The sequence below is a fragment of the Sorghum bicolor genome, chromosome 3 (assembly GCF_000003195.3).
Source record: "Sorghum bicolor cultivar BTx623 chromosome 3, Sorghum_bicolor_NCBIv3, whole genome shotgun sequence".
NCBI lineage: Eukaryota > Viridiplantae > Streptophyta > Magnoliopsida > Poales > Poaceae > Sorghum > Sorghum bicolor.
Genome location: NC_012872.2, coordinates 61687041 through 61713371, shown reverse-complemented (window position 1 = coordinate 61713371; position 26331 = coordinate 61687041). Strand labels below are relative to the sequence as shown.

Here is a 26331-nt window from a genome sequence, read left to right as displayed (position 1 = left end):
TCCAAAGAATTTAAAATAGAGCATCATATGTTGGATACACCAAGGATCCGTCAGCGCCATTTGCATCGGAGCTAGAGGTTTTTGATAAGATCTTCGACTTCAACTACAACCTGACTGCATTCAAAATTTTAATGTCGAAGCGCTAGACGTGCTCTTCCTGGTGGAAAGAGCTCATCTATGTAGTCGTGAAGATGCAAGGCCACCACTTAGGTCCCACTATTGTGATGGTTACGATTTTAAGGTCCCACTATTGTGTTGGTTTTGATTTTTTTTATTTATGTAATATCAAAATTAGATATCTTTTACTAGGATGGTCTAGCTACGGCTATTTTAGGTCAACCTCCTTCAACGTTCGATAGAGACGTATTGTCTATATGCTTAAACTCTTCTTCTTAATACAATGATATATAAAAATCTTTTGTAGCAATATTATCTTTCGGTTTACCATGAATTCTTTATGATTTTTTAGAGGTTTAATCACATTTTATTATTTTTAGAAAATCACTAGGCAAACCCCACCACCAGTTTAGGGTCAAAGTTGTCCAAAATATATGGTTTTGCTGTTCGATGGTTAGACTTTCTTCTCAAAATTGAAGTGATGCAATTTGATCTCCTGCCTTCTCAGGTCGGAATTCAGAAGCCACGATAGCTGCTGGTCTGTGTTTGTTACTAGTATTCTCTTGTCTTGACTCAGGTGTCAACAACTGAACTTTTTGTAAAAGCAGATCTGCAGATGGGAACGCATGCAGGCAATGATCTGCAACAAGGAATGGCATTATCGTGCATCCATTTTGCCATTTTGGCATTTGACAGCAAAGTTCTATGGAATGTCAAACGCGAAGTGGCACACATGCCTGGAGCAGCTTTCACGCATTGGTTGCAGGCGATACGGTAGTTGCCCAGCAGCTTTCACATAGCGAGACGGATACGGATCAAAGCTGTCTAGCTTTTGTTGATGTGAGGCAAGTTAAATCGACGCGTGCCCGTAATCTGCAGATTGTTGATCTGCACGATCATCTGCGATGACGAAGATGTCTCACTTGGTCAATTCCTCGGGAAGCTGCATGTCACAAAAGGTGGTTTTCAGGGGATAGTGGATGGCCAACGATAACCTTTTTTTTTTCGTCTCTGGATGTGCTAGACAAGAAGACAACGGCGGAAAGCTCTCCATGGAACAGGGAAAAGTCAAAAGTGTGCCATTGCATGGTGCAGCGGCAGCAGAAGCCGGCCAAAATCTTGGTCCGTGACATGTTCCTTCAGGGTTTCACCCAAGAAATTTGAGGCAGAAAGCATGGCTGGTTGATACTCCATGCATTGAAGTAGTTTCATCTTTTTTTGGAAAACTGATAGCGTTGATCATAGACTCCAGTAGGACTCAGTACTCTCACTAAACTCATGTTTTGAGTAACCTCTAGAGATGCTCGCGAAAAAGAGCAGGAGGAAATGGAATGAGACAAATACTCAGTAGACGCACGGTGAAGTGGAGTGAGGCCCAACGGACTGCATATAGTGGAATCCACACCCAACCTGGAAATATGAGCTTGGGCTAACAGACTTTATGGATAAATTCCAGAAAGCAATGACCATTAGGCCTAACTAGACACAAGGTTCCGAAGGTCTGTAAAGACTCACGGCCTGGTAGCGTTGGGGGAACGCGGCCCAAATAGCTGCCACTGCTATCATGGTTTCCAATTCCGCTGCTAATTCCTTGGGCTGGCTTAATTGGAGGGCTGCTCTGAGTCAGAGAAATAATATCGGATCACGAAAATTTTAATTAGTCCTGGCTCGTTGCAAAGGTGTTCATTGTGCCCTATTCTGATCGATCAATAAAGCTTGCTGATGTTTCAAAAAAAAAAGGTGTTCATTGTGCCAAAACGAAGTCTAGTTCACTGAATCAACCTCGGTTACAGTTTCCACTTGATTATGTCTGCAGTACTGGTTTAGGGGGTACATCAGAAAATTAAGGGACAGGTGGAACCATGGAACTGGAAGACTCAAAGAAGCCTGCATACTCTCATTCTGCAAACAAATGGAAAGATGGCAACTTAGCAACAGATCCTACTCCCATCAACTTTAGACCACATGCACACCTAATACAAGATAAAGCCAAAGAGGTACTGATAACTTCAACCCCATCATCAGCAGCAGCAGCAAACACGTACGTGCAGATCCTAACCAACCCCTCCATGCTCGCTAGTCGCCACGCACATATATAGCTGCACTGCAGTTTGCACGCCTAACGGACACACAGTGCATAACATACGGCGGCGGCCGGCGGCCGCCTAGTTGCGCTTGACGTGTCCCTCGTTTGCTTTCTTGAAGAGCTGCGCCTGTGCCGCGGCGGCGCCGTCATCGCCAGAGCTAAGCGCGGCGCCGAACGCGTCCTTCACCTCCTGCGTCGTGAAGGGGAACCCGCTGTTCACCATGGAGTTGAGCAGCGACGCCGTGCCCTCGCGGAAGAGCGCGCCCACGCCGTCCTGGCGCGTGTTCGCCAGCGCCTCCGGCACGGTCAGGTCGTGCCCGAACGGCACCGCCGCGCTCGGCCCGAACAGCCGCACCAGCGGGCACCAGAAGCCGAACAGGCCCCACACCACGCCCGGGTGCATGATCCAGTACCTGCAAAGCCAGAAGACATGAGCGACGCATACGTTGGTCAGTTATGTAAGCCGGCAGCTGTACTCTGATGTGCGAGGGTTTTAGGGGTTACGTACGTGCACGGGCCCGTAAAGGGCGGCGTGTTGGGGTCGTAGGGCGTCGGGGTAGTCGGTGTTGGCGTCAGCGGAGAGAACGGCGGCGATGTGCTGATAGGCGGTAATGGCACGTCTGGAGTGGCCGGGGAGGTGTCAGAGGACGGCGAGGGAGGGCCGTAGTAGCCGCCACCGCTGCCTGGAGTGGTCGGCGAAGTGTCACTGGACGGCGAGGGAGGGCCGTAGTAGCCGCCACCGCCTCCGGGAGTTGTCGGTGAAGTGTCACTGGACGGCGATGGAGGGCCGTAGTAGCCGCCACTAGGCGCCGATGGCGTGGTCGGAGAGGTGCCAGAAGACGGCGAAGGGGGCCCATAGTACCCGCCGCCACCTCCAGGCGTCGATGGAGAGGTGTCACTGGACGGTGAAGGGGGAGCACTGTACCCGCCACCACCACCGCCAGGCGTGGTGTCAGAGGACGGCGAGGGGGGGCCGTAGTAGCCGCCACCACCTCCAGGCGTCGATGGAGAGGTGCCACTGGACGGTGAAGGGGGCCCGCAGTACCCAGCACCTCCTCCAGGCGTCGATGGGGAGGTGTCACTGGACGGCGAAGGAGGAGCACTGCATCCGCCGCCGCTACCACCAGGCGTCGTCGGGGAGGTGCCAGAGGACGGCGAGGGGGGGCCGTAGTAGCCACCACCACCTCCAGGCGTCGATGGAGAGGTGCCACTGGAAGGTGAAGGGGGCCCGTAGTACCCACCTCCTCCTCCAGGCGTCGATGGGGAGGTGTCACTGGACGGCGAAGGGGGAGCACTGCATCCGCCGCTGCCGCCTCCAGGCGTCGTCGGGGAGGTATCAGAGGACGGCGAGGGAGGGCCATAGTAGCCACCACCACCACCACCAGGCGTGGTTGGGGAGGTGTCACTGGACGGTGAGGGTGGAGCATTGTACCCGCCGCAACCGCCTGGAGTTGTCGGTGTGGTCGGGGAAGTGCCGATGTCGGGCGAAGGCGGGTAGTAGCCGCCGCCACCACCACCGGGTGTGGTCGGCGAGGTGCCGATGGACGGCGAGCAGGGCGGAGTCCCGTGTGAGCCTGCAAGGAAAGAGCAGAACACAGACAACAGAACAGGTTTTACGTCGTGGAGATGAGAATCCCGTAAACTGAAGAAACTGGAAGTCGTTGGCCTCGAACCTGGAGAATGGTGCGGGTCGGCGGGGTTTTTCCGGCTGCCGAAAGGATCGCCATCGCTGAGATGACGCGCAGCATTCTTCAGGCCGCCGCCAAAAGGCTCGCCCTCGCCGAGAACGCGCGCTGCCGCGCCGTACGCCAGCAGCAGGCAGCAGCAAACGACAAGAGCCGGCCTAGCCATCTCTCCACACTAGCTTTCTTAGCTGCTGAAGCTTGCTGTGAGTCGGGAGTCCTGACTCGCTACTGGTCTATATAACAGCTCGCGCCTTCTCGTTCGCATTGTGCATTGTGCACACGGCAAAGGATGGTGCACCTGTTGCAGCAAATAAGGCCTTGTTTAGTTGGCAAAAATTTCAGTTTTTGGCTACCGTAACAATTTCGTTTTTATTTGATAAACATTGTCCAATCACAGAGTAATTAGGCTCAAAAGATTCATCTCACAAATTACATGTGTGCAATTAGTTTTATTTTCATTCATATTTAATGCTCCAAACATGTGACCAAAGATTTGATGTGACGGAAAATCTTTGAAATTTTTGCGAACTAAACAAGGCCTAAATGCATTGAAAGAAAGACCGACACTCCGAGAGGGGAAAAGAGTCCGGCCGAGGTAGCTGGTGAACACCGGGCCGTAATGCCACGCCTTGATGGGCCTGCAGCACCGTAGCATCCTTTCACTATCGCGACCCAGTTCAGAGTTGCTCGCACCGACACGCCACGAACGAACGCATGATGCACCACCAGGCACCAGTTACGCCAGTACTGTATGCACCATGGTCGACCGTGGACGGCCATGTGCAGGTGATGCCGTCGTGTCGTCGTCGCGGCGCCCGAGCGCGTGCACGCGGCGCGACGAGGGTTCTCGGTCAGCACTTCAGCAGGAGGGCACGGTGATGGGGCGTAGTACGTACATGCATGCGTGCCTCGCTCTCGCCCTGCAAGTGCAACGCGCGCAGGTGTGGCGTTAATGGCCGGGTGCCCGCCTGCCCGGTCAGTTTGCAGTCTCCTCCTTGAATGCAGGCTAGCTACTGCGATAGTTCAAGAATTTACTACTTCTCAGCTACCATCGCTGTGGCTCTCCATGCGTGGGTGCAGTGCAGATCGGCGTGGCATCAGGGCGGCAAGAGATGCAGAGCTAGCCATCTGTGACGCGTGCGCGTCGGCGTGGAAGAGTGAAAATTTTTCATCCATCCCATCAAATCTTTAGACACGTACATAGAACATTAAATATAAATAAAAAAATAAACTAATTACACAGTTTGGTTGAAAATCGCGAGACGATTTTTTTAAGCCTAGTTACTCCATGATTAGCCTTAAGTGCTACAGTAACCCACATGTGCTAATGATATATTAATTATACTTAATAGATTTGTCTTGCAGTTTCCTAACGAGCTATGTAATTTATTTTTTTATTAGTTTCTAAAAACCCTTTCCGACATCCTTCGGACATATCCGATGTGACAGCTAAAAAATTTTCATCATCAATCTGAATAGGGCCGACACGGACATGGCACTTGTCAATGATATATCGAGCTTCGACTGGCTTCAGAGGGAGAAATCAATGGCGCGCGCCAGAGGTTGTTTCTCGAACTCTTTGTGCATGGGCATGGACTTCAACCATCCAAAGGAAACTCGATTACTTCACAGCCCTTCAAGTAGTTGGGCCTCGTTTAGTTCACACTGAAAATCAAAAAGTTTTTAAGATTCTTCATCACATGGAATCTTGTGGCACATGCATGAAACATTAAATATAAACAAAAACAAAAACTAATTACACAGTTTAGCTGTAAATCACGAGACGAATCTTTTGATTCTAGTTAGTCCATCATTGGATAATATTTGCAGAAAAAACAAAAGTGGTGTCTAGGTACCACAGTACCAAAAACTTTTCAATTTTCGAAACTAAACGAGGCCTAGGTACAGACTACAGACGTGCAGTAGGTACTTGGAGCCAGCTGTGTGAGCATGGCACAGTCGATCAGATCAAAATGCCTCTCTTCAGCGGTCGTCTGCCTTGGATCCAACCAGAATGGAAGTGGTGCAGGCATGTTTAGAACGTGGTCGAGAGGTTGTTTGGAAATTTTCAATTTCATAAGATCTAAATATATATGTAGAGCTCTAAGCAATCTCAAATGAAAAACTGCAAACTACACTATGTAGATCGTAATGAGAATGAAAACTTCCGTGTATACCATATCGACATCAAAGATAAGTCAAAAGTTCTAAAATTCCTGTAGGGGCTCTGCTGCCCCTCCAGTTACTTAAAAAAAAGGTTCTAAAATGAAATTTTGAATTCTGATCAATTAAAATAAAATTTAGAACTCTACAGTTTCAAAAAAAAAAAGTTATAGTTGCGCCAAACTGAAACGAGGGCCGTGTTGTTCTTAAAGCGTCAGGCCCAGCTATCTAAACCTTTCAGGGAGGCCCGTAGGATGTTTTGAGAAGTGTCTCTGCTCATAGAAGATGAGCCCATTTCTGAAGTTACACACACACAAAGGTGAGACACAAGACTGACTGCCAAAAGGGAAAATCAAAAGTTGAAACAAATAGTTAAAGAGCTAGTGTTCCTCAGTTACTTAAATTGCTATACATGTCCGGGCTTGATTTTTTGACTTGCCTAAGTACATAGTAGCATAAGTGTGTGGTGGCTTCGCAATTTGAGCCACGATCATCTCACTGTTTACAGCTTCGGTCTCTGAAGCCATCCGAGCTTAATCTAACTCAAATCGAAACTGAGAGTGCAACGCAACCTCCATGCCTTTCCGCGCAAGTCTCTACAGTACGCAAAGGTGCATCCGTGGCAGCCTCGCTAGCTCCCTTTCAACCTGGCCGGCCCTTATGATTGTTACGGCAAGCACGCCTCTCGTCCGACGCAAAGTGCATGGCCGGTGGGCTAGACGAAGAAAGCTGCTTCGTGGCTGCTAATTTCACACTGGCTGCTCGTTAGCTCGTTCCACATTCTACCTTTGGGCGAACACATATGCAGCGTACTCACAAGGTCACACCCAAATCGATGTCTCCATGAAAATGGGGCCTTGCAGTAGTAATGTGACGACCCTCGTTCTATCCATTGGTTTTGCGGCGTTCCGCGAGTAGATCATCAAATTTATTTTTATAATAAACTTATTTCTAAAAATTTAGTTGAATTTCTAAAAATTTAACCAACAAAATATACTATAGTAATAACGGGACGTACTAGACGATAGGTCGCGTCAGCTGTGGGTCCTCATGTCGCATCAGTCTACCACTTTCATTTATATTTGCTAATTATTATCTAACTATAAACTATCTAGGTTTAAAATATTTATCTTACAAATTATAGAAAAACTGTGTAATTAGTTATTTTTATCTATATTTATTATTTTATACATGCGTTTAAAGATTTGATGGAAAATCAGAAAAAAAAGAACTAAAGGGGTGTTTGGTTTGGGCTGTTAAAGTTTAACATGTACTGTAGCAGTTTTGTCTTATTTGATAATTAGTATCAATCATGAACTAATTAGGTTTAAAAAATTCTGTACGTGTGTCTAAATATTTAATGGGTCAGACGGTAAACTTTAGGATGGCAAACCAAAGTAGGCCGTTGGCCTGAGCTTGGAGCGTAGGAGTCGTTTCTCTCCGTGTATGGCTGTAGTAGTGTACATCCTACACGTCTACTGTATACCTGTACCGAGGCTAGTAGTAGGGTAGGGCATGCCGTGCCGTGTTGCTGTTGCGAAGGTAAATTTGTAGCTGCGCTGCCCCACTTGCCTGTACGTCCTCGCCTCACCGTCGTCGTCCACTGTCCGCCAGTCCGCTCCGAATCCTCTACAAAAAATCCCCGCCTACGGCCTACCTACCCAACAATGGCTTTTTACCGTTCCGGGACGGCGTTTTGGGCTTGTCCGATTCGCGGCCAACAGTTCGTTCGTGTGGACCTGGCGCGATTCCTAGCTCAAACGGGAAACTGCAGCCCGGCCGGAGGCTTCCACGATCGACGTGTAGCTGAGTCGTTTGCGCAAGAGTTGCTTGACCTTATTCAATTATCTAAAAAGTCATAAGTAGAAATATTATTCATTAATTTATTATAAAAAAATATTATAAAATAGCAAATAAATTCGGTAAATAAATTCAAGTGAACCGATCTCAAAGTCACACAACTAATAACAATCTACAAACACCAAGAGTAGCAATAGTCGGGGTTTACAGAGTAGAGATATGTGGATCTCGCGGTCGGATCGGATACTCCGTATGTACTATGTTGTATGCGTGCTAACAGGAAAGAGAATAGGCCTATTTAGTTTTCAAAAATTTTCAAGATTTTCCGTCATATCGAATTATTACATATACGTGTAAAATATTAAATATAGATAAAAACAAAAACAAATTTACACTTTACATATAATTTGCAACACTAATTTTTTAAAATTTAGTTAATCTATGGTCGGACAATAATTATCAAATACAAATGAAAGTGCTACAGTAGCTAAAGCTAAAAAAATCCATGAATTAAAAAAGGTCTAAAAGAAGACAAAACGAATATTTCTATGTTGATGAGGAAATATGCGGTGAAAACTAATTAAAAAAATACACTTTTGTAACTTTTTTTTAAAACTTGACACATTTGTAGTGCATGTATATATTTACTCACATGCAAAAGTCAGGATGTAAACTTTTAAAAAAAAATAACTTTCACTCGTATGTGCACTACAAGACAAAAAAATTTAGATTTTTGTCTTCTAGATTACATGCTCGTGAATGTTGTTATTTTCATATGATTTTTTTCTTCAAATATGACTTTCATCTTAACCTTTTGGTTTGAGTTTATGTATGGACGAACTACATATGTGCCATGTTTTAAAAAATTCAAGTTTCAAAAGTATATTTTTAAACTACTTTCCGTGTGTTCTACCTTGTACGTACGTGGTTTAGTTTACCTTAGAATCTAAAAAAAATTAAGATTCCTCGTTACATCGAATTTTTAGACATATGTATAGAGCATTAAATATAGATAAAAAATTAACTAATTATACAGTTTGTCTGTAATTTACAAGACGAATCTTTTGAGCCTAGTGAATCTATGATTAAACAATACTAATTTTCAAATATAAACAAAAGCGTCATTGTAGCTAAACATATTTTTTTCGAAAACTAAATACAAGGCCTTGCATCGTTTATTTTTCCAGGATCATGACCCGGGGGAGGGGGGGGGTAAAGGTAAACTTGACAGAGAAAAGTAACTGTTTATCCTCTTTCTTGATGACACAGCAGGTTGTATACATAAGGCCTTGATTAGTTCCCAAAAATTTTTCAAGATTTCTCGTCACATCAAATCTTTGGTCACATATATGGATCATTAAATATAAACAAAAATAAAAACTAATTGCATAGTTTAATGTAATTTGTGAGATAAATCTTTCGAGCCTAGTTACTCCGTGATTAGACAATATTTGTCAAATAAAAACAAAAATGATACTGTAGACAAAAACTAAAATTTTTGCGAACTAAACAAGACCTAAATATGAAGATTATGCTCCGCCTTTAGTGGAATCTCTATATTTCGAGATACAAATGTTGTCAGATTAATTTTGCCTAAATTGATGTTAGATCTTGTCGCACAAACATGGTCCCACCAACACCAAGCTGGTTTAATCTCATATCAGCCATTAACCAACAATCTAAGTAATTCCTATTAAGCATATTCATTTGTCTGAAAAATCATAAATTAAAATATTATTTACTAATTTATTATATAAAAAACCACCGTTGTTAAAATAAATATGGCTTTTAAGTCACTTCTGCTGCTACTCCGTATCGTACTTCCTCCTTGTTTTGATAAGACTTGAGTCCAATATTAAGGGCTTCTTTGGTTTCACTTCCTAAATTTTAGATAGCTAAAATTATTTTAACTACTTTTGGATGACTAATGAAACTAAACTATTTTAACTTCTTTTAATCAATGTGTTTAGAACTTTAGTTACTAAAGTGACTAAAGTTTAGTTAGATAAAATCTATCGAGGGGAACCAAATAGGGCCTGAAAATATAAATCACGAATAACTTTTAAATTGTTAAGTTTAGAAACTACATGAATAATTTTCTCTTAAAACATAAATTAATAAAAACATACATAATACTTTTTGATAAAATATTTTTATAAAAATAAAAAGTAAAATTAGAACACGTGTTCTTGTACCAAACGACTTTGTCAGAGTACTCCGTAGTTGCGTGTGCGTACTTGTAAGGTCTTGTTTAGATCCAAAAACTTTTGGATTTTGACACCGTAGCATTTTCGTTTTTATTTGACAAACATTATCTAATCATATAGCAACTAGGCTTAAAAGATTCGTCTCGTGATTTACAGGTAAACTGTGCAATTAGTTATCTTTTTTATTTATATTTAATGTTTTCATGCATGCGCCGTAAGATTCGATATGATGGGGAATCTTGTAAAGTTTTGGATTTTTTTGGTGTATCTTTTACTTCCTAAAAAGTTTTGCAAAATTTTTCAAATTCCCCGTCATATCGAATCTTTAGACGTATGTATAGAATATTAACTGTAGATAAAAATAAAAATTAATTGTACAGTTTGGTCGAAATTGACGAGACGAATCTTTTGACCCTAGTTAGTCCATGATTGGACAATATTTATAAAATACAAACGAAAATGTCACTAAAAAATTTTGGAAGTAAACATGGCCCTAAAATAAACGAGCCTACTCGCGCTAGCAAACGTAGGGGCACTGTAGGTGAGGATCGATAGATCCACCGTGGTGCTCTGCCGTCGACACGTCTCTGTCGCTTCATGCACGTCGCAATGCTGCCAGTCCAGCCCCTCGCCATGCTTGCAACTGCAAAGCTGCAAGGCCTGCAGTACAGTGTGCGACTTGCAAAGTGGCAACGAGCGGCCAGGGGGGAACGCGAACTAACGACCAACCAACTGCCGGCGGCCACGCACGCACCGCTACCTGACACAAAGACATGGCTAGACACAGCGTGGAGCAGCTAGACGCCTAGACTAGACTATCATGTCTCGCTACTCCCAGCAACCTGCCTTTGCCATTGCCAATTGCCACCAGCACCCTCCACCCTCTCCAATTTAAAGCAAGCAACGGGCAACGCACCGTCTCGCTCGCCTCGCCTCGCCTCCGGTCTCGACTGTTACATCCACGAGCTGGTCACGCTGCCGACGAGCTCAGGGAGGTGAAGTAGCTAGCTCGGTTTCCCTATTCTCGCGACACCGTCGCGGCGGCGCGCGGCGGAGGCGGCGACGACGACGACATGGGTCGGGGCCGCAGCGAGATAAAGCGGATCGAGAACCCCACGCAGCGGCAGTCCACCTTCTACAAGCGCCGGGACGGCCTCTTCAAGAAGGCGAGGGAGCTCTCCGTCCTGTGCGACGTCGACCTGCTGCTGCTCCTCTTCTCCACCTCCGGCAAGCTCTACCACTACCTCTCCCCCACCGTCCCCTCTGTGAAGGACATGGTCGAGAGGTACGAGGCCGCGACGCACACCAAGGCCTGGACCGACATTCGCCAGGTAACAGTAGTTTCTTTGTCTGTTTTAAAACACGTGGCAGAGCACGCATGTTCTTCTTCTTAGCCGTAATGTAATGACGATGCTCGTCTTGCTCGACGGCGACGGCGACGACGGCAGGAGCGGCGCGCGGAGCTGGAGAAGGTGGAGCAGATGTGCGATCTGATGGAGAAGGAGCTGCGGTTCATGACGGTGGACGACGGGGAGCAGTACACGGTGCCGTCGCTGGAGCTGCTGGAGCACAACCTGGAGGCGGCCGTGCACAAGGTGCGCTCCGAGAAGGACCGCAAGATCGGCGGCGAGATCAGCTACCTCGAGAACATCGTACGTATCGTATCACGCCTAGTCGCCTAGTACACCCCTGTCCTGTGATGATGCTGATGTACCCGATTCTGCTGGGTGCAGATCAGAGGACGCCACGAGGAGCGCTACGGGTTGTGCGACCAGGTGAGCAAATCATTTTTTTGCAAAAAATCCTGCTTGTTCCAATTCCACTATTCGCAATTGACAGTAACGCACGGCGCACGTACGAATGCATCTGCACCTTGTTTAGTTCACCCCAAAAAGCAAAAAGTTTTCAAAATTCCCCGTCACATCGAATCTTGTGACACATGCATGAAGCATTAAATATAGACGAAAGCAAAAACTAATTATACAGTTGAGCTGGAAATCGCGAGACGAATCTTTTGATCCTAGTTAGTCCATAATCGGATAATATTTATCACAAACAAACGAAAGTGCTACAGTACCGAAATATGAAATCTTTTCGGAACTAAACAGGGCCTAGAATCGACCCATTCTGCTTGTACCAGTAGTCCGCGGATGGCGGCTGTCCAGCCCAGTCCAGCCCAGTTTCTGTTCGATCCAACTTTAGATGTACTGTTCATGTCCATAATTTAACTTGGGTAGATGCGTGCTACCAAATACGTACTCTCTTTAAAAAGAATGCAACTATTTAATTTGTGCAAGTCAAATTAGTTTAACTTTCATAAATTTTATAGTGAGTAATATTAACATTTATGTCTCTAACTAGGTTTATTGAAAAAGTACATTTCATAATTAATTTAATGACACTTATTCTGTAACAAAATGTTGGTATTTTCTATATAAAATTTGGCCAGCCTTTAAATCAAGGGAGTAGTATGGTAGAACTAACAAATCTAGTATAATTATAAAGAAGCATGTGAGCTAGCAAACTGTAAGTACATTTCTTTGTCTCTCTACAAATGGCTTAGCAGATAAACAAAAAAAATCCATCTGTGCCCAGCTTATTCAGCAACTCTTGAGTTCAGCTTTCATCATTTTGGTGACAGTAGGACTTCTCCCATCTTTCCTTTTGAGATGGAGAGTATGTATACAGATTGTAGCAACTAGGAGTCTATCAAGAATAGGCATTTCTTTCAGGCTTGCATGGGATGCTGGTTCCCTACAAAATAGAGACTCACAATGAAATGGTAGGATGGTGATTCCCTGCGTAATATAGGCAAAGAGAAATAGCTGTCCATCCATTCAGAGGAACCATGCGCTACTCGTTTATATTTTTGGAACCATGCGCTACCCTGTGCTAGTAGTGTCACGAGCACTGCTCCGTTCAGGCCGAAAGTGGCAACAGTCGCGAGGCTACAACATGTAGTAGACCCATCCATGGACGCACTACCTTCAAGCTCTTGATGGAGGAATAGCTTTTCTGCTTTCGCGGTACAGTGCTACGAGCAGCCGCATCATGCTATGTACAGTACAGAGAGCTGATGCAGCCTAGGTAAAGTGAACTAGGAACAGCTGTTCTTGGCTTTGTGAGCACATCAATCAATTCTGCTTCCTTCTGAGTCTGTGGTTTTGTGCATTTGTCTATAGAATTTTCTATTTTCGTATGTTACGCATTCTATTTTCGTATGTTGTGCATCTAGTCTAGTATCTGTAAATTTTGCTTAATTTTGACTTTATGCATTTCTATAGAAAATTCTATTCTCGTATGTTCTTGCACATCCTAGAGTTCTAAACTGTGCATTGCCTGCAGCTTGCTCATTCTCAGGCCTCGAACAACAACGGGGAAGGAGGGTCGGCCCCACCAAGCAGCGGCCTGGAACTCAAACTGGGTACAATGCAATCCTTATGCCACCTTCTCAACTTCGATTCAGATTTCAGACCAACTATTTTCAGTACCTAACCTGAAGCTTTGTGCAAACAAGTGCAGGTTTCAACTAACGCTGGCTGGAAGCTCGAGGATGGATCGAAGATTATGCTCTGGTTTCATCAAAAAAAAGATTATGCTCTGTATCTCTATACTGTTTTGAGAACTTGCATGCTATGTTTCGAGTCTTGAGTGGTTGTTGTCCACAGTTGTCCTAGTAGATCAAACAAGCCTCAGCTAGGTGTTAATGCATTATTCAGATGCAGATGGGAGAAATTAGCTTTGCAACTAAGCTCTTTCTTCGATTCAAATATATCCTTGCTATTGGCCAAAAGAAAACGCTATAAATTTCTCAGCCAGATAAATTTCTGCGTTTCTGAATCCAGAGCGATCACGCTAAAACCAGATGAAACCCCGAATCCAAATAGAATATAGAACTAAAAATATGTGGGCATGGTGCTAGGAGGAGCTCAGCAAGAACGTAGCAATATAGAGATTGATAATCACATCTCGAAGATCATACTAAAATGATCTCATCACTGCTCCCAAGATTAAGCAACGAGAAGCAAGGAAGAAGACGAATAACAACAAGAAACGAGAAAACAAAAATCAAACGAATGATGAAACATAACACAGCGTAGACGAATTTGGGTATCACGACGAGTCCGCCGCGCAGCGCCTCATCCGGCGGAAACATGGATCCCCTCCTGGCCTTTTAACGGCGGCTGTGCTATGAGAGGAGTGGAAACCCTAAGGATGTGTGAAACGGCAACCGTCTGATCATGAGTCGATGGGCAAGATCTTGTTGCTGGCAAGGACTCCGCAAATGGGCCAAGCCTAACAACGTAGCAACGTTCACAGTTATGGGCCTCTCTGAAATTTGGGCCCACCAGTCGTTTGCGAGTTAATCAAGAAAGGAGGAGCACATGGTAGCGTCTCCGCTCCTCTGGTATCAAAGTCGACCATGACCCATTTAGATATTGTTTAGTTATTTTCAAGATTCTTCGTCACATTGAATCTTACGATACATACATGAAGTATTAAATATAAATAAAATAACAGCTAATTGTATAATTTATCTGTAATTTGAGACGAATCTTTTGAGCATATTTAGTCTATAATTGAATAATAATTGTCAAATAAAACCGAAAGTGTTACAGTAACGAAACCCAAAAAATTTCGCGAAATAAATAAGGCCTTAGACGTAGGATACAGTCCAAGTAGCTAGCACTGTTTCATTTCTTTTTTCCATATTATTACTTGGGCCCAGGTTGGGCAAAGCTTGCCCGTAGCTGATCTCCACTTTCTTTTTTTTTCTTTTAAAAAGGGTAATAAATTGTGTTTCGTCTATTCTAAATTACAAGACATCTTGGGTTTTGTAAATAATTAGGTTTTTATATATCTAGATATAATATATATCTAAACGCATAGTAAAAATTATATATGTATATAGAAAAAAGCTAAAATAACTTAAAAATTAGAACAGAGGAAGCATCACTTATGAACTTAGTATATAGAGAAGGATCAAAAGTTGGCCCCATTCGACTCTACCTTCGGCTCACATGTTCTCCATGCACTCTCAACCTCCATCTCTAAAGTCAAGAAAAAAACATCCAAACCACATACACCACTCCTTTCCAACCAAGACTTTGTTTGTATTCCCATGTATCCACCTTAATCCATGTGTATGGAAGTAGGTGTGAAATTTAGTTTAAATTTGACGACAAACCACTCCACAAGCGTGGATATATTGAGATGAATACATTGACATCCAAACAAGCTTCAAATTGGATTTCGTCCTCTATGTACCTCCACTTCAAAAAACTTTGGATTAAACTCCTGAGCTTCAAGATGGGTTTGAAAGCATGGAGCGAACATCAAATCACCATAAACCCTTCCACGTCTTTTACCACAAGATTCTAGCCACCTCACAAGTCACAAAGGCTTGGAAGCGTATGGAGCAATGAGCTTAGGGCCCGTTTGGTTGCTTTCGGTAAAGTTTACTTTATGTCACATTAAATGTTTGGACACATGCATGGAGTACTAAATATAGACTATTTAAGAAACTAAAAACACATGTAGAAAGTAATTTGAGAGACGAATCTTTTGAGTCTAATTAGTCCATGATTAGACACTAATTTCTAAATAAAACAAAAATACGTACATATTAAACTTTAACACCCCCAACCAAATACCTCTTTACCTCAGATGCCACAATGATGCTACTACTATACACATGGCCTTTGAAAGTGATACTTCGCCTGGACGTTGCACGGAAGAGTATTAGAAGACTATCCTCGGTTGATTGCAGAGCGACTGTAATGCATGGTAGTACGCGGAGCATCCCTCCCTGCTAGGCTGCTACACATCCAAGACGTCTTGCTCCTCGGCGTGAGAATGCTAGTGCGCTAGTGTTTCTACGGGTGAAAATGAAACGGTCAGCGCCGCGATCGATGATTTTTTTTTTTACAAGGACGATCGATGAAGTTGAGTATACTTGCACCAGCTAAGCACCTGACACGCAATAAACAGCGTGTGACGGAGCAAATTGCAGATAAACTAGGGATGCATTTATTGCCCGCCGGGGAGCTTAAACAAGTGGCTGGCACGCGGAGCTGCTGCCCGCAGGAGGGGCAACGATCGTTACGGTGCGGTCAAACCAAGTCTCTTCTCCGCGGAAACCGATCCAGCCTCGCGCATTCATATTCAGTGCACGTCTGCACGAACGATTTCTTTCAGTTCTCGATGCATTCCACCCGCAAACCGAGCATTTCTGAGGGAAAAAACGATGCCGAGAAGAACGTTGCTGCCAGTGGCACCGTTCGAACGGGACTTTTTCCGCTTTGGAACACAGGGTAGGGAGAACATAGGAATAGGAATTTTACAGGAATTGAGTTGGCATGTTCATCTAACCCTATAGGAATAGAAGCCACAAACAAAATAAGATGGCCTTTGGTAGCACTACAGAAAAAATAGAGGATTGATGCTCAGCTTTTGAATTTGAACAACTTGCTTGCATGACAGCCACCTTCCTGCCAACAGACAATGAACATACATGCAAGAAGACAACTTTCCCGCAGGAATTTTTCCAAGAGGTCAGACCTCTTGTTTACATTCATGTGAAATCAAGCCAAAGGAATACAATCCTATGGAATGTTTCCTATTCTTTCCTACGAACCAAAGGGCTGTGTAGGAAAAAATCCTTAGAAATGTGAATCCTCCAAAAATCCTTTACCAATCCTCTGTTCCAAAGGGGCCCAACTGTTCCCGGCCACTCATCTGCTCCAGACAGCCGGCCGAAATGACAAGCGGCAACCTTCTTCTTTCTACTCCTAAAATCTCGCAAGGGAACGAAGTCATTAAGGGCGTGTTTGAAACACAGGAATAGAAAATACAGGAATATGAGAAAATATAGGAATAGGAAAGAAATGAGATGAGAAAACAGAGGAATGAGGAAATATAGGAATTTTATAGGAATGTGTGTTTGGAATGCAGGAATGAGAAGAGTGTAGGAAATTGAAGGTAAGCACTAATATCACATGTTTTAGAATAAATAAAATTACTATATCTCTTAGCTGACGGTAGACCAATAATAAATAATAATGTAAATCAACCTCAAAAAATAAAAAATAATGTAATACTTAATGAATGATTAACTACATGTTTATGATTTTTTGAAATGTATTTACACACGAATGTTCTGCAGAAGTTTATACAACTATTGGTGTTCATTTTCCATGTAATGTATTTGTGTATTTATAGCACTTTGATAAAGTAGAATCACTCTACATAAACATTGTTTATTCCCAGGAGTGAGTTCATAAGCAACACAGCCACAAAGGAAAGATTTCCCTGAGCTCAGAGCTCATTTTTTATTTCCTCCAAAAGTACAGGTTTGTTTGCCTTTCCTCTGGAATGGATAGAGCTGAATCCTTCGTTCCAAACGGTGGTACAGTGAAAAATACTATAGGAATCAGATTCCTCCATTTTTCCTACGTTATTCCCATGATCCAAACACACCCTAACCATTAACTGTGAAGGGAATCTGTTTAAGCTGAACTTGCGCGCTGCTCGTCTGGTCAAACGGACGGCAACAAAGCAGCCATGTGGACGGAGACCCGGCGACCCAGATCGATCGCCCTATAAATTGGCCCGTGTCCGAGAGCACGCAAGTCACCCACTTCATAATTCCAACTCCAGCTCTTCAGTTAATTAAGGGCTACTAGTAATTGTTAGTCAAAGAGCGTGCCAAGCCAAGAACCCAGATCGATGGCCTCCGCTTCACTGAGCAGCCGGCGGGCCTTTCTGGCCGTGGCGACGACGACGCTCGTCGCTGCGGCGCTGCTGGCCCCCGCCCGCCACGCGATGGCCGCCGCCGACGACAAGGCTAGGGCGCCAACACCAGCCTACGACGGCGCCATGCCGCCGTCGCCATCGACGCCCGTGAACAATGGTGGCGCGTCGTCACCGCCGCCGTCGACGTCGCCGCCCGGCGACATTGCCGTGGCGCCTTCAGCCTACAGCAACGCCACGCCGCCGTTGTTGCCCCTCGTTCCGCCGCCGCCGCCGCCTGCCTTTGTCATCGTAGAGGGCGTCATCTACTGCAAGAGCTGCAAGGGGAAGGGCTACAACACCGGCATCGACGCGTCGCCTCTCCAAGGTCCGCATTACATAAGCTTGAACACCTAACTTCATGTATGCATGCATGCAAACTTTGTCGATCTCCGAGTGTAATATGGTTGCGCATGCATTGCATGCATGCAGGGGCCACGGCGATGATGATCTGCTACGGGCGGAAGGTGGTGAATGCGACGGGGACGGTGACGGACGCCAACGGCTACTTCCTCATCATGTTCTACGACGTGAAGAACTTCAACGCGAGGACGTGCAAGATGTACCTGCTGTCGTCGCCGACGCCGCAGTGCAGCAAGCCATACTACCCGCCCAACCAGTGGATCGGGCTCTCCCTGGTGAGGGAGACCAGGACGATCCCGCCGGCGGGGCTGCAGGGCATCTACACCCCCACCAGCGTCCTCTTCTACGCCCCCGGCGCCAAAGGCCAGTGCCCCTACTGATGACAACGACGACGACCTCTTCGTTCAGATACCGGCCGGCCGGTGGACACAGGCGAGAGCGAGAACACCGTGGTCGCCGGCGCACATAGGGCGTACGTGGCCGGCGACGTGCACGTACGTTCAATTCGACACCGCCGTCGAACGCGCGAGACTGCGTACGTGTTGGATCCATCTCAGTCGATCCAGCCGGCCAGTAGTAGGTAGTAATAAGTAGCTAGGCATTGCGTTCTTAGCTAATTAATTACATTATTCTAGTGGAAGTTCAGTTCTAGCAGTGATGACGATGCTTCGGTTTATCGTCGATTGTTGTCGGTGGCATTGAGTTCTCACTGGCTTTTTTTTTTGTACTAGTTCTTTATTTGTTTTATTAAAAGTTTTCATTTGTCCTTTCTCATTTTTGTATGCGTGTGTGTGTTGACATCGCCGGCTTTGCAGCGGCGAAGCTGCATGCTCGATCTGAACACTAGATCAGATCCCAAATCACGCATCTAGACATTGGGAGAGGATCCGCGCAACGCCGCAACCATCGTAGAATGGTTTTTAACCAGCGAGCTAGCTGGACCTTGGTTTAATACATTCAGGTCGATCTTGTAGAAGAGTGCATAGCTTCCAATAAACTATCTTAGATGTCACGTGCAAGCGATCTCGTTAAGCATGACTAGCCCTCCCTCTTGGTAACACTAAAGATCTTCAAATGTTAGTGTAACGTAGTGGAAATTTCTCATTGTGGCTAGCCCTAACCACGAAAACTCTGTTTCGAGGTGGTTGAAATAGATTCAAAGGTGGAGAATATCTAGTCAAAATTAATTTCTAGATCGAGGTGGATCGAAACCCAGTTTCCTAGATATAGATTTCTAGACGTGGTTCGAGATCCCTAGAATTTGCAAATTAGATTAAAGAAAAGCAAAATAGTTTTTAAAATCTTGAGAGAAGCCCATCGAAAAACTTTTTTTCCACACGAAAGAAGCTGGGTGTACCTGAAATCTCAAGAGAAAAAAAAACGCTGACATACACCTGAGGACTGTTCCGCATATCTTGTTTTTTTTTTTGCAAGACCAGATACAAATGCAGATATTTACGTACACGAGCACAAGCTCACCACTTATTAGCACACCTGAAGAAATAAGTTGGACCAACAAATTTCGAGATTGACAAAATCACCACAGATGTATCATTGTCGTTAAATACTGAAATAAATTCAAGAAAACTAAGAGAATACCCCGCGTGTTGGTGCGGGAATGCAGATTAGTGGATTGCGTGGCATGATGACATTGATAAATAAAATACTTATGTGTCTTACTTAGGACAGTATGATTGTATGGCTAGTGGATTTTAGTTGTATGTGATACTGTATTGTTTAGTTGGACAACTTGTATGTTGAGAGAAATATAGTGACTTTCTGACGTGGACACTACAATTGTATGGGCTAGTGAATTTTTAATTGTATGTAATATTGGGTTGCTTAGTGACAGTGGAATTTAGCTTTATAAGAATATAAAATAAGATATGCGCAATCGTGTCAGGGACTTACTCAAGTAGATATGTACTACACTTCGCATGGTTCTTCTTATCTGATCATGTTAATGTCCGCAGTTGACCGAGGGGGTGTAGTACAAAGTAGCAAGTACACGCATGCTCTAGCGCGAATCACTGATCGTATCTCCTAATCCTATATACATATTTTTATGCGTCACAAGTTTATGGGATCCGACTAAAACTCACCACCGTAATCCTATTTAACTATTTTGGTCTAATAATAACAGCCGCTCTGTTTGCTTTAGCATTTAGCAAAACACAGCAGCCAGGAGAGCCCAGCACTGGGGGAGACATGATCTCTGTGTTGACTTGCGCGTGCGGCGCGCTTTGGTCGTGGGGCGGCGGCGATTATGTGAACCCAATTGTTGCGGTACTGATCATCACCAAATCACAAATTTAAAACATATGTGCATCCCTTTAATTTGTATGCAAAGAAAGAAGTATATATCACCGCCGCCTTTGCTGGCTTGCTGCTGCCTGCTGGCAAGTGGCCAGAGCAAAACGTAACGAAATCCTTGCGTGCATGGCACAAGGCAGCAATGCTGCATATGCATGCATCAGAGGCTTTCAGGCTTCAAAAAGGTGCATCGTGATTAGTTCGTGAGGGTAGTACGAATGCTTGCTTCACCGGCCGTCGGCGTATCACATAATTTAAGGCCCTCACAGCATCTCGATTAGGCCAAGAGACTCGAAAAATTTACTAATTTAGCTACTTTCTAACAAGAGGCTAGATGACTAGTGAGGTAGACTAAATCAATTAGTTAGGTTCCATATGGTGGATTCTGACCACCCGGGTTCAAAGTCTTTGACTTGGCATATGCGCTTCTGTTTTTTAATTTATTTTAGGATTTAACGGCGATATGCTTTCAGCGTTAGACGACGTCCTCGTCAATAGCGAGACACTTGACTTCGTGAATCTCGAGATCTACCGACTCAAACCTCCAGAGCTACTCATGGGGGTGGAGTTACTAAATTTATAGTCATTTATAGAGTTTATTGGAGATGTTTCTCCTTTAATAATAGTCAAATTACCTATAGAAAACAATTCAGCTCATCTCTTAGAGATGATCTGTACTATTTGGATTTCATCGTTTAAAGTTTAGCAATTAAATAATATACTTTAGCTCTTAAGATTCCAATAAGATGTCTAATGTGCTATAAAGTTTAGCTAACCTTAGAAAAACTTTAAACCACATAATAAGTAGTCTAAGGTTTTAGCTATTAACTTTAGCGAGCCAACTGAATTTTAAACCAAAGATCTAACATGTCCTACCTTAAATATATGTGATTAAAATTGAGTTGACCTTTTTTAGCATCTAGGTATAGCATACAGTTAAAATAACCAGAACATAATCCACTTGTACAGTTCCGCTTGCAATGCACGGCCGAATCACATGCATGGATGTGTGATAGGCGGCCAACGTGTTAGCCCCGTTTCCCCAACCAACCGAAATCATTTGTTCCAGCAACTGAATCTATCTGACAGTCACTCACCACGTCCACCTCGTGCTCCTATAAATTGAACCATCTTCTCATTTCAGGCCTACCAGCACACACATCGTTAAACTTAAACAGCATAGCTTCAGCTGGCCTTCGATATACTCTGATAGAAGTACACACCTGCTGCTTACGATCATACGATGGCTTGCCTCGCGAGATGCCTGGTGGCCTCCCTGTCCGTCGTGATCCTCGCCGTGGTCTGCTTGCCATCCCGCGGCGAGGCCATGGGCCTGCCCCAGCCACCGCCGGACCTCAACTTCACCGTCGCCGTCGAGGGCATGGTCTGGTGCAAGAGCTGCCGGTACGACGCCCCGTCCATGGACGCGTCGGCGTCGCCTCTACCGAGTACGTAGCTATGTCGTCCGGCGGCCGTCACTGTTCATCTTCTCATCTGCCACGGTGCCCGTGCACCGTGACGTACATGTGACCTTTTCGTTTTTAAATGCAGATGCAGATGCGCTGCTGCAGTGCCAGCGCGGCGACGACGGCAGGGCGGTGTCCGTGTGGAACACCACGGACGCCGGCGGCCACTTCCTGATCCTGGCGGATTGGCAGTCGGCGGCCTTCAAGAGCAAGGACTGCAGAGTCAAGGTGTACGTGCCACGGTCGCCGGCGGCGGGCGCCTGCACGGTAGCCGTCAAACCCAACCCGAAGGGGGCGCCGCTCAAGTTTCGAAGGTTCGTGCCGCTCTCCGGCGAGATGCAGGCGCGCTATTCGGCCGGCGACTTCACGTTCGCTCCGGAGGACCCCGCCAAGTGCTAGCTAGTACTAGCTGCTACTCCGCAGCTGGGTAGTAGCCAACTCTGGAAGTCAAGAAGCACGCAACTACTGATCAGATATAGGAGTATCTTTGACGGGAAATAATTGACCATGTAACATTAATCTGGCCACGTAAAACATTTATATCGCCATTTTTTCCCCTGCAGCTTGAAACGTGTCTTTTTTTAGAGGAGCATTTTTTTCCGTAGAAAGCTCTAAACGTGTATCATTTCTAATATCGTATTCCAAAACCAAAAGAAGCCTCCTAGTAAACTCTCAAACCATTTCCACGTTAATAAATAAAATAAAATATCCCTCTACATTCTGATAATTTTTTACCACGGCTGTTTTCACAAAAACAAAAACAAGAAATACACTTATTCTATTTCTCTATTTTTACCAATGCAATGCTATTATTAAAAGGTACACTACTACAATAACTAATTCTAGAGACGGTCAAGAAGATTAACAGGAGACAACTCCCTAGCCTTTGATTCAAGGGCCTTGCTAAGGTACACCCATTACCTCATAGGAGGTAAGATCTCAAACAAATCTTAGCCCTTGATTTTTAAAGTGCATTCAATAATTAAGTAATTATTAATTAATTAAAATGGCTAGAAAATAGAAAAGGCAAACAAACCAACAAATATATACAAGATATTTGCTAATCAAGAACAGCTTGTTTCTTGCCATAAACGGGTGCCCATGCACAGCATGCAACAAAATGTATATACGGGGTTTATGCAAATGTGGCATACTCCTATACAGGTGTACCGGCCTTGTGTCCGTTCCACGTATACGTGAACATGTTAGTGAATACACCTGTGTGGTCTAAATCGAATAAATTAATGTCAAAAGCTAATAATTGATAGTACAATTTTCTGTTACCAACATACATTTGCAAAATACTAAGTCATAATAAAAATACTAAGTTGGAATTATGAAAATAAATAAATAAATAAATCATTCAAATCAATTACCAATACGTTCAAGATTTATGTTGTCATTACCAACACTTTCATGTTCTAATTTAAATAAATAACTAAAATGCACCTCACTTTTGTTTTGTCACATTTGTAGAAAGAAAATACAGCTCATGTTTAGATACAACTAACCTTGACATAAATTACATATGCAAATAGTTCAATTAATTAAAAAAGATCACAAGTCACGTTAGGAATCAACCATACTTATTAAGATGAAGAAACCGACCATACAAACGCAGGCCTCATATGGTTGCATGCATGTTAGATCTAATTGATAGATATTTTACCTAAAATTTTGCTTACTTTCCTGTTTTTTCAAAATAATAAAATACATTTATTCTATTACCTCCTAAGAGGTAATATGTGATTATAGCCAGCTAAATCGACGGTCCACAGTTACTTGAGAGTACCATAGCAAAACACTTGATTCAATATCTCTATTAATAATCAAAGTTCTAATTGTATGACTGACACCTTTGTTAATATATAAAATAAAATAAAATACAAAGAAAGAAATGAGTTGCACGGGCGTAGATCTAGTCTTCAATTTAGCCATAGCCATGGCATCAATTTGGGAGAAACGAGCATGCTCATCATGCTTATTAGGGATGAGCCAAACATACAAACCTCTTGTTCGCCTATTTGGCCCGTCCCATCTGGACATCTATAATTGTAGCATTGGCTTTTGGGTTGACTTGCACATCTACACATGATGGGGCGGCTTTAATGTGATCAAGGCAACTCGGTCATCACGAGATAGCGATCCTCAATGAATCAAGACATATCCTTCAATTTTACATGCAAATTGAAGCCTCGCCGCGCCCTTTGCTGCTAGCAAGAGCAACGACTGAATCCATGCATGCTGCGCATGGATCATCCCGTGTGCGGCGCCACATGCTTCGAGACTTGCCTTTTTGGTTTCCAGGAATTCCCTGCTGTCAATTGTACTGTACGTACGTACTATCAATCATGGGGGGTGGGGGCGCAAATGACTAAACTTGTAAAACAATTTAGTGTCATTTTTCTTTGCAATTAATGTATGCTTCTTATTTTCAGTCAGATTTAAGGAAGTACAGCTTTATCCACTTGTGGTAGTATCAAGTGCACGAGCCGCAATCACGTACGGATGGTATGCTACACGCTTGCATGCGATGCACCGCCAAGCCACAATGCATGTAATGTAATGCAAGCCCTAACCCGTTTCCCCAATCAACCCCATCATATATTCATATGCACGCCGCATCTGTCGAGCACACGCGACCATCTGACGGTAACTCTAAGCTTGAGCCAGCCGGCCGGAATCTGCTCTCTGACTCGACGTACGTGCTACTGTGCTATCTAGATGGCTACAAATTGCGCTGCTCTTCAGCTGGGGCTTGCATTGCCATGATCACTATTCACTCGAGACCGTCATCGTAGTTTCCCCTTCGATATATAATCAGCGCAGCACAGTCACCCTCAGCATCGATCAGTTACTATACAAATCACAATGCCGTCTTTCCTAGCGAGAAGCCTCGTCCTAGGCTGCTGCCTGATGATCCTTGTGATCCTCCTGCCATCCCCAGGCTCGGCCCTGGGTCTGCTCCGGCCGCAGCCGAGCCTCAACTTCACCATCGGCGTGGAGGGCGTCGTGTGGTGCAAGAGCTGCCGGTACCCCGGCTACGTCGAGTCCAGGGACGCGTCGCCTCTCCGGAGTAAGTCTAGCTAGCTCCTTCTCATCCGGCCGGCTGTGTGTGATCAGCGTTATCGGTCGGTCGATGATTTCCAGTCATTTTCTGATCACGTACAGTACATGCGTGCGTGCGTGCGTGCAGACGCGTCGGTGCTGCTGCGGTGCCGGCACGGCCACCGGGCGCTGTCGGTGTGGAACACCACGAACGCGCAGGGCTACTTCCTGATCCAGACGGGGACGCAGGCGGCGCCCTTCACGAGCAACAACTGCAAGGTGTACGTGCCGCGGTCGCCGGCGCGCGGGTGCCGCGTGGCCGTCAGCCCCCGCCGGAAGAAGGGGTCGCCGCTCAAGTTCCGCAGGTTCGTCACGCTCACCGACGGCCTGCAGGCGCGCTACTCCGCCGGCCGCTTCACGTTCGCGCCGCAGGACCCATCCAAGTGTTGATACAAAAACTGACCGTGACCGACGGCTTCCAATTTGGGCTCGATCGTCGCGCGCGTCGCATTCAGGGGCTGTAAACTGGTATAGTAATAACTAATAATAAAGGTCATGAAGCCGATGTATCTTTGTGCTTCGTTCCTGTACGTGTTGCTCGATGGGTTCGGGAAAGCACATCTGAACGTGTGCTGCGTCGTCGTCACCACGACATTTCTGCCGACTGCCGTCGAACGCCAGGGCGCGGCTAATGACGACGAGTCGACGACCTTCCGGCGTACCATGGCAGGATTGGATTGTAACCGCCACGCCACGGCCCACGGACACGAAGACGAAAGCCCAACGGCACAACCGAGCCGCACCAAGGATGAGGCCAGCGCCAGGCCCCCAGGCCCACCTCTCGGGCGCGCGCCATGCCACAAGCTAACTGCCAAGCGCCAAGGGGCTGCAATGAGTTCGTTCGTTCCGTTCGCGCAGGCAGGGACCGCACTGGGCGTGCGTGCTGAACGCTTGAGAGCTACTGTACTAGCTGCTGTCGTGCTGTGTGGTCCTCGAGACAATGCGAGCCCTAACCTCACGTAGTACACACGTAACACACGCCTTTCCATAGGAACGTACGAGTACGTCTCATAAATCGCCATCACACATAGGATAGGATTATACACCGTCCTAATGAGCGGACGATGTCCCGGAGGTACTCCAGATATGTGCTGTGGACTGTACCCATCGAAGGACGATGTCGACCGACGACCAGATGAGCATCCAAAAAGCTCCGAACATCACCAACACACAAACTGTAAGATTTCAGGGAACCGATATCTGCGTCCCCTGAAACCTGTTCTGTACAAGTT

The 26331-nt window shown here is 45.1% G+C and overlaps 5 protein-coding genes across 6 annotated transcripts; 4 read left to right on the top strand and 1 right to left on the bottom strand.

Moving 5' to 3' along the window:
- Window positions 1865-4169, bottom strand: LOC8069818 (leucine-rich repeat extensin-like protein 5). The gene is made up of 3 exons (XM_002456232.2): window positions 3877-4169; window positions 2712-3777; window positions 1865-2616 (listed from the first exon to the last, which is right to left on the bottom strand). The coding sequence occupies exons 1-3, from the start codon at window positions 4052-4054 to the stop codon at window positions 2283-2285; spliced, it is 1578 nt and encodes a 525-aa protein (XP_002456277.1). The 5' UTR covers window positions 4055-4169; the 3' UTR covers window positions 1865-2282.
- On the top strand, window positions 10875-13845 carry LOC8069817 (MADS-box transcription factor 32). 2 transcript variants are annotated; one of them, XM_021455859.1, is made up of 5 exons: window positions 10875-11389; window positions 11507-11710; window positions 11792-11833; window positions 13404-13482; window positions 13581-13845. In XM_021455859.1, exons 1-5 carry the CDS (start codon window positions 11132-11134, stop codon window positions 13589-13591), a joined length of 594 nt encoding a protein of 197 aa, XP_021311534.1. In that variant the 5' UTR covers window positions 10875-11131; the 3' UTR covers window positions 13592-13845. The 2 variants fall into 2 exon arrangements, with proteins under 2 accessions (XP_021311534.1, XP_021311533.1); XM_021455858.1 differs by having other exon boundaries at window positions 13404-13748.
- Window positions 17704-18986, top strand: LOC8069816 (non-classical arabinogalactan protein 31). The gene is made up of 2 exons (XM_021457689.1): window positions 17704-18177; window positions 18282-18986. The coding sequence occupies exons 1-2, from the start codon at window positions 17787-17789 to the stop codon at window positions 18590-18592; spliced, it is 702 nt and encodes a 233-aa protein (XP_021313364.1). The 5' UTR covers window positions 17704-17786; the 3' UTR covers window positions 18593-18986.
- On the top strand, window positions 21674-22655 carry LOC8069815 (non-classical arabinogalactan protein 31). Its single transcript, XM_002458381.2, has 2 exons — window positions 21674-21973; window positions 22077-22655. Exons 1-2 carry the CDS (start codon window positions 21769-21771, stop codon window positions 22388-22390), a joined length of 519 nt encoding a protein of 172 aa, XP_002458426.1. The 5' UTR covers window positions 21674-21768; the 3' UTR covers window positions 22391-22655.
- Window positions 24726-25680, top strand: LOC8059210 (non-classical arabinogalactan protein 30). Its single transcript, XM_002458380.2, has 2 exons — window positions 24726-25067; window positions 25188-25680. The coding sequence occupies exons 1-2, from the start codon at window positions 24863-24865 to the stop codon at window positions 25487-25489; spliced, it is 507 nt and encodes a 168-aa protein (XP_002458425.1). The 5' UTR covers window positions 24726-24862; the 3' UTR covers window positions 25490-25680.

Bases quoted from the DNA above. Each gene is read 5' to 3' on its own strand.
- LOC8069818 (XM_002456232.2), bottom strand. From the start codon at position 4,054: ATGGCTAGGCCGGCTCTTGTCGTTTGCTGCTGCCTGCTGCTGGCGTAC. The intron at 3,778-3,876 runs GTTCGAGGCCAA...CTTTCCTTGCAG, and splicing joins CGACCCGCACCATTCTCCAG to GCTCACACGGGACTCCGCCC. The intron at 2,617-2,711 runs GTACGTAACCCC...CTGGCTTTGCAG, and splicing joins CCCTTTACGGGCCCGTGCAC to GTACTGGATCATGCACCCGG.
- LOC8069817 (XM_021455858.1), top strand. From the start codon at position 11,132: ATGGGTCGGGGCCGCAGCGAGATAAAGCGGATCGAGAACCCCACGCAG. The intron at 11,390-11,506 runs GTAACAGTAGTT...CGACGACGGCAG, and splicing joins CCTGGACCGACATTCGCCAG to GAGCGGCGCGCGGAGCTGGA. The intron at 11,834-13,403 runs GTGAGCAAATCA...CATTGCCTGCAG, and splicing joins GCTACGGGTTGTGCGACCAG to CTTGCTCATTCTCAGGCCTC.
- LOC8069816 (XM_021457689.1), top strand. From the start codon at position 17,787: ATGGCCTCCGCTTCACTGAGCAGCCGGCGGGCCTTTCTGGCCGTGGCG. The intron at 18,178-18,281 runs GTCCGCATTACA...GCATGCATGCAG, and splicing joins CGACGCGTCGCCTCTCCAAG to GGGCCACGGCGATGATGATC.
- LOC8069815 (XM_002458381.2), top strand. From the start codon at position 21,769: ATGGCTTGCCTCGCGAGATGCCTGGTGGCCTCCCTGTCCGTCGTGATC. The intron at 21,974-22,076 runs GTACGTAGCTAT...TTTTAAATGCAG, and splicing joins GTCGGCGTCGCCTCTACCGA to ATGCAGATGCGCTGCTGCAG.
- LOC8059210 (XM_002458380.2), top strand. From the start codon at position 24,863: ATGCCGTCTTTCCTAGCGAGAAGCCTCGTCCTAGGCTGCTGCCTGATG. The intron at 25,068-25,187 runs GTAAGTCTAGCT...GCGTGCGTGCAG, and splicing joins GGACGCGTCGCCTCTCCGGA to ACGCGTCGGTGCTGCTGCGG.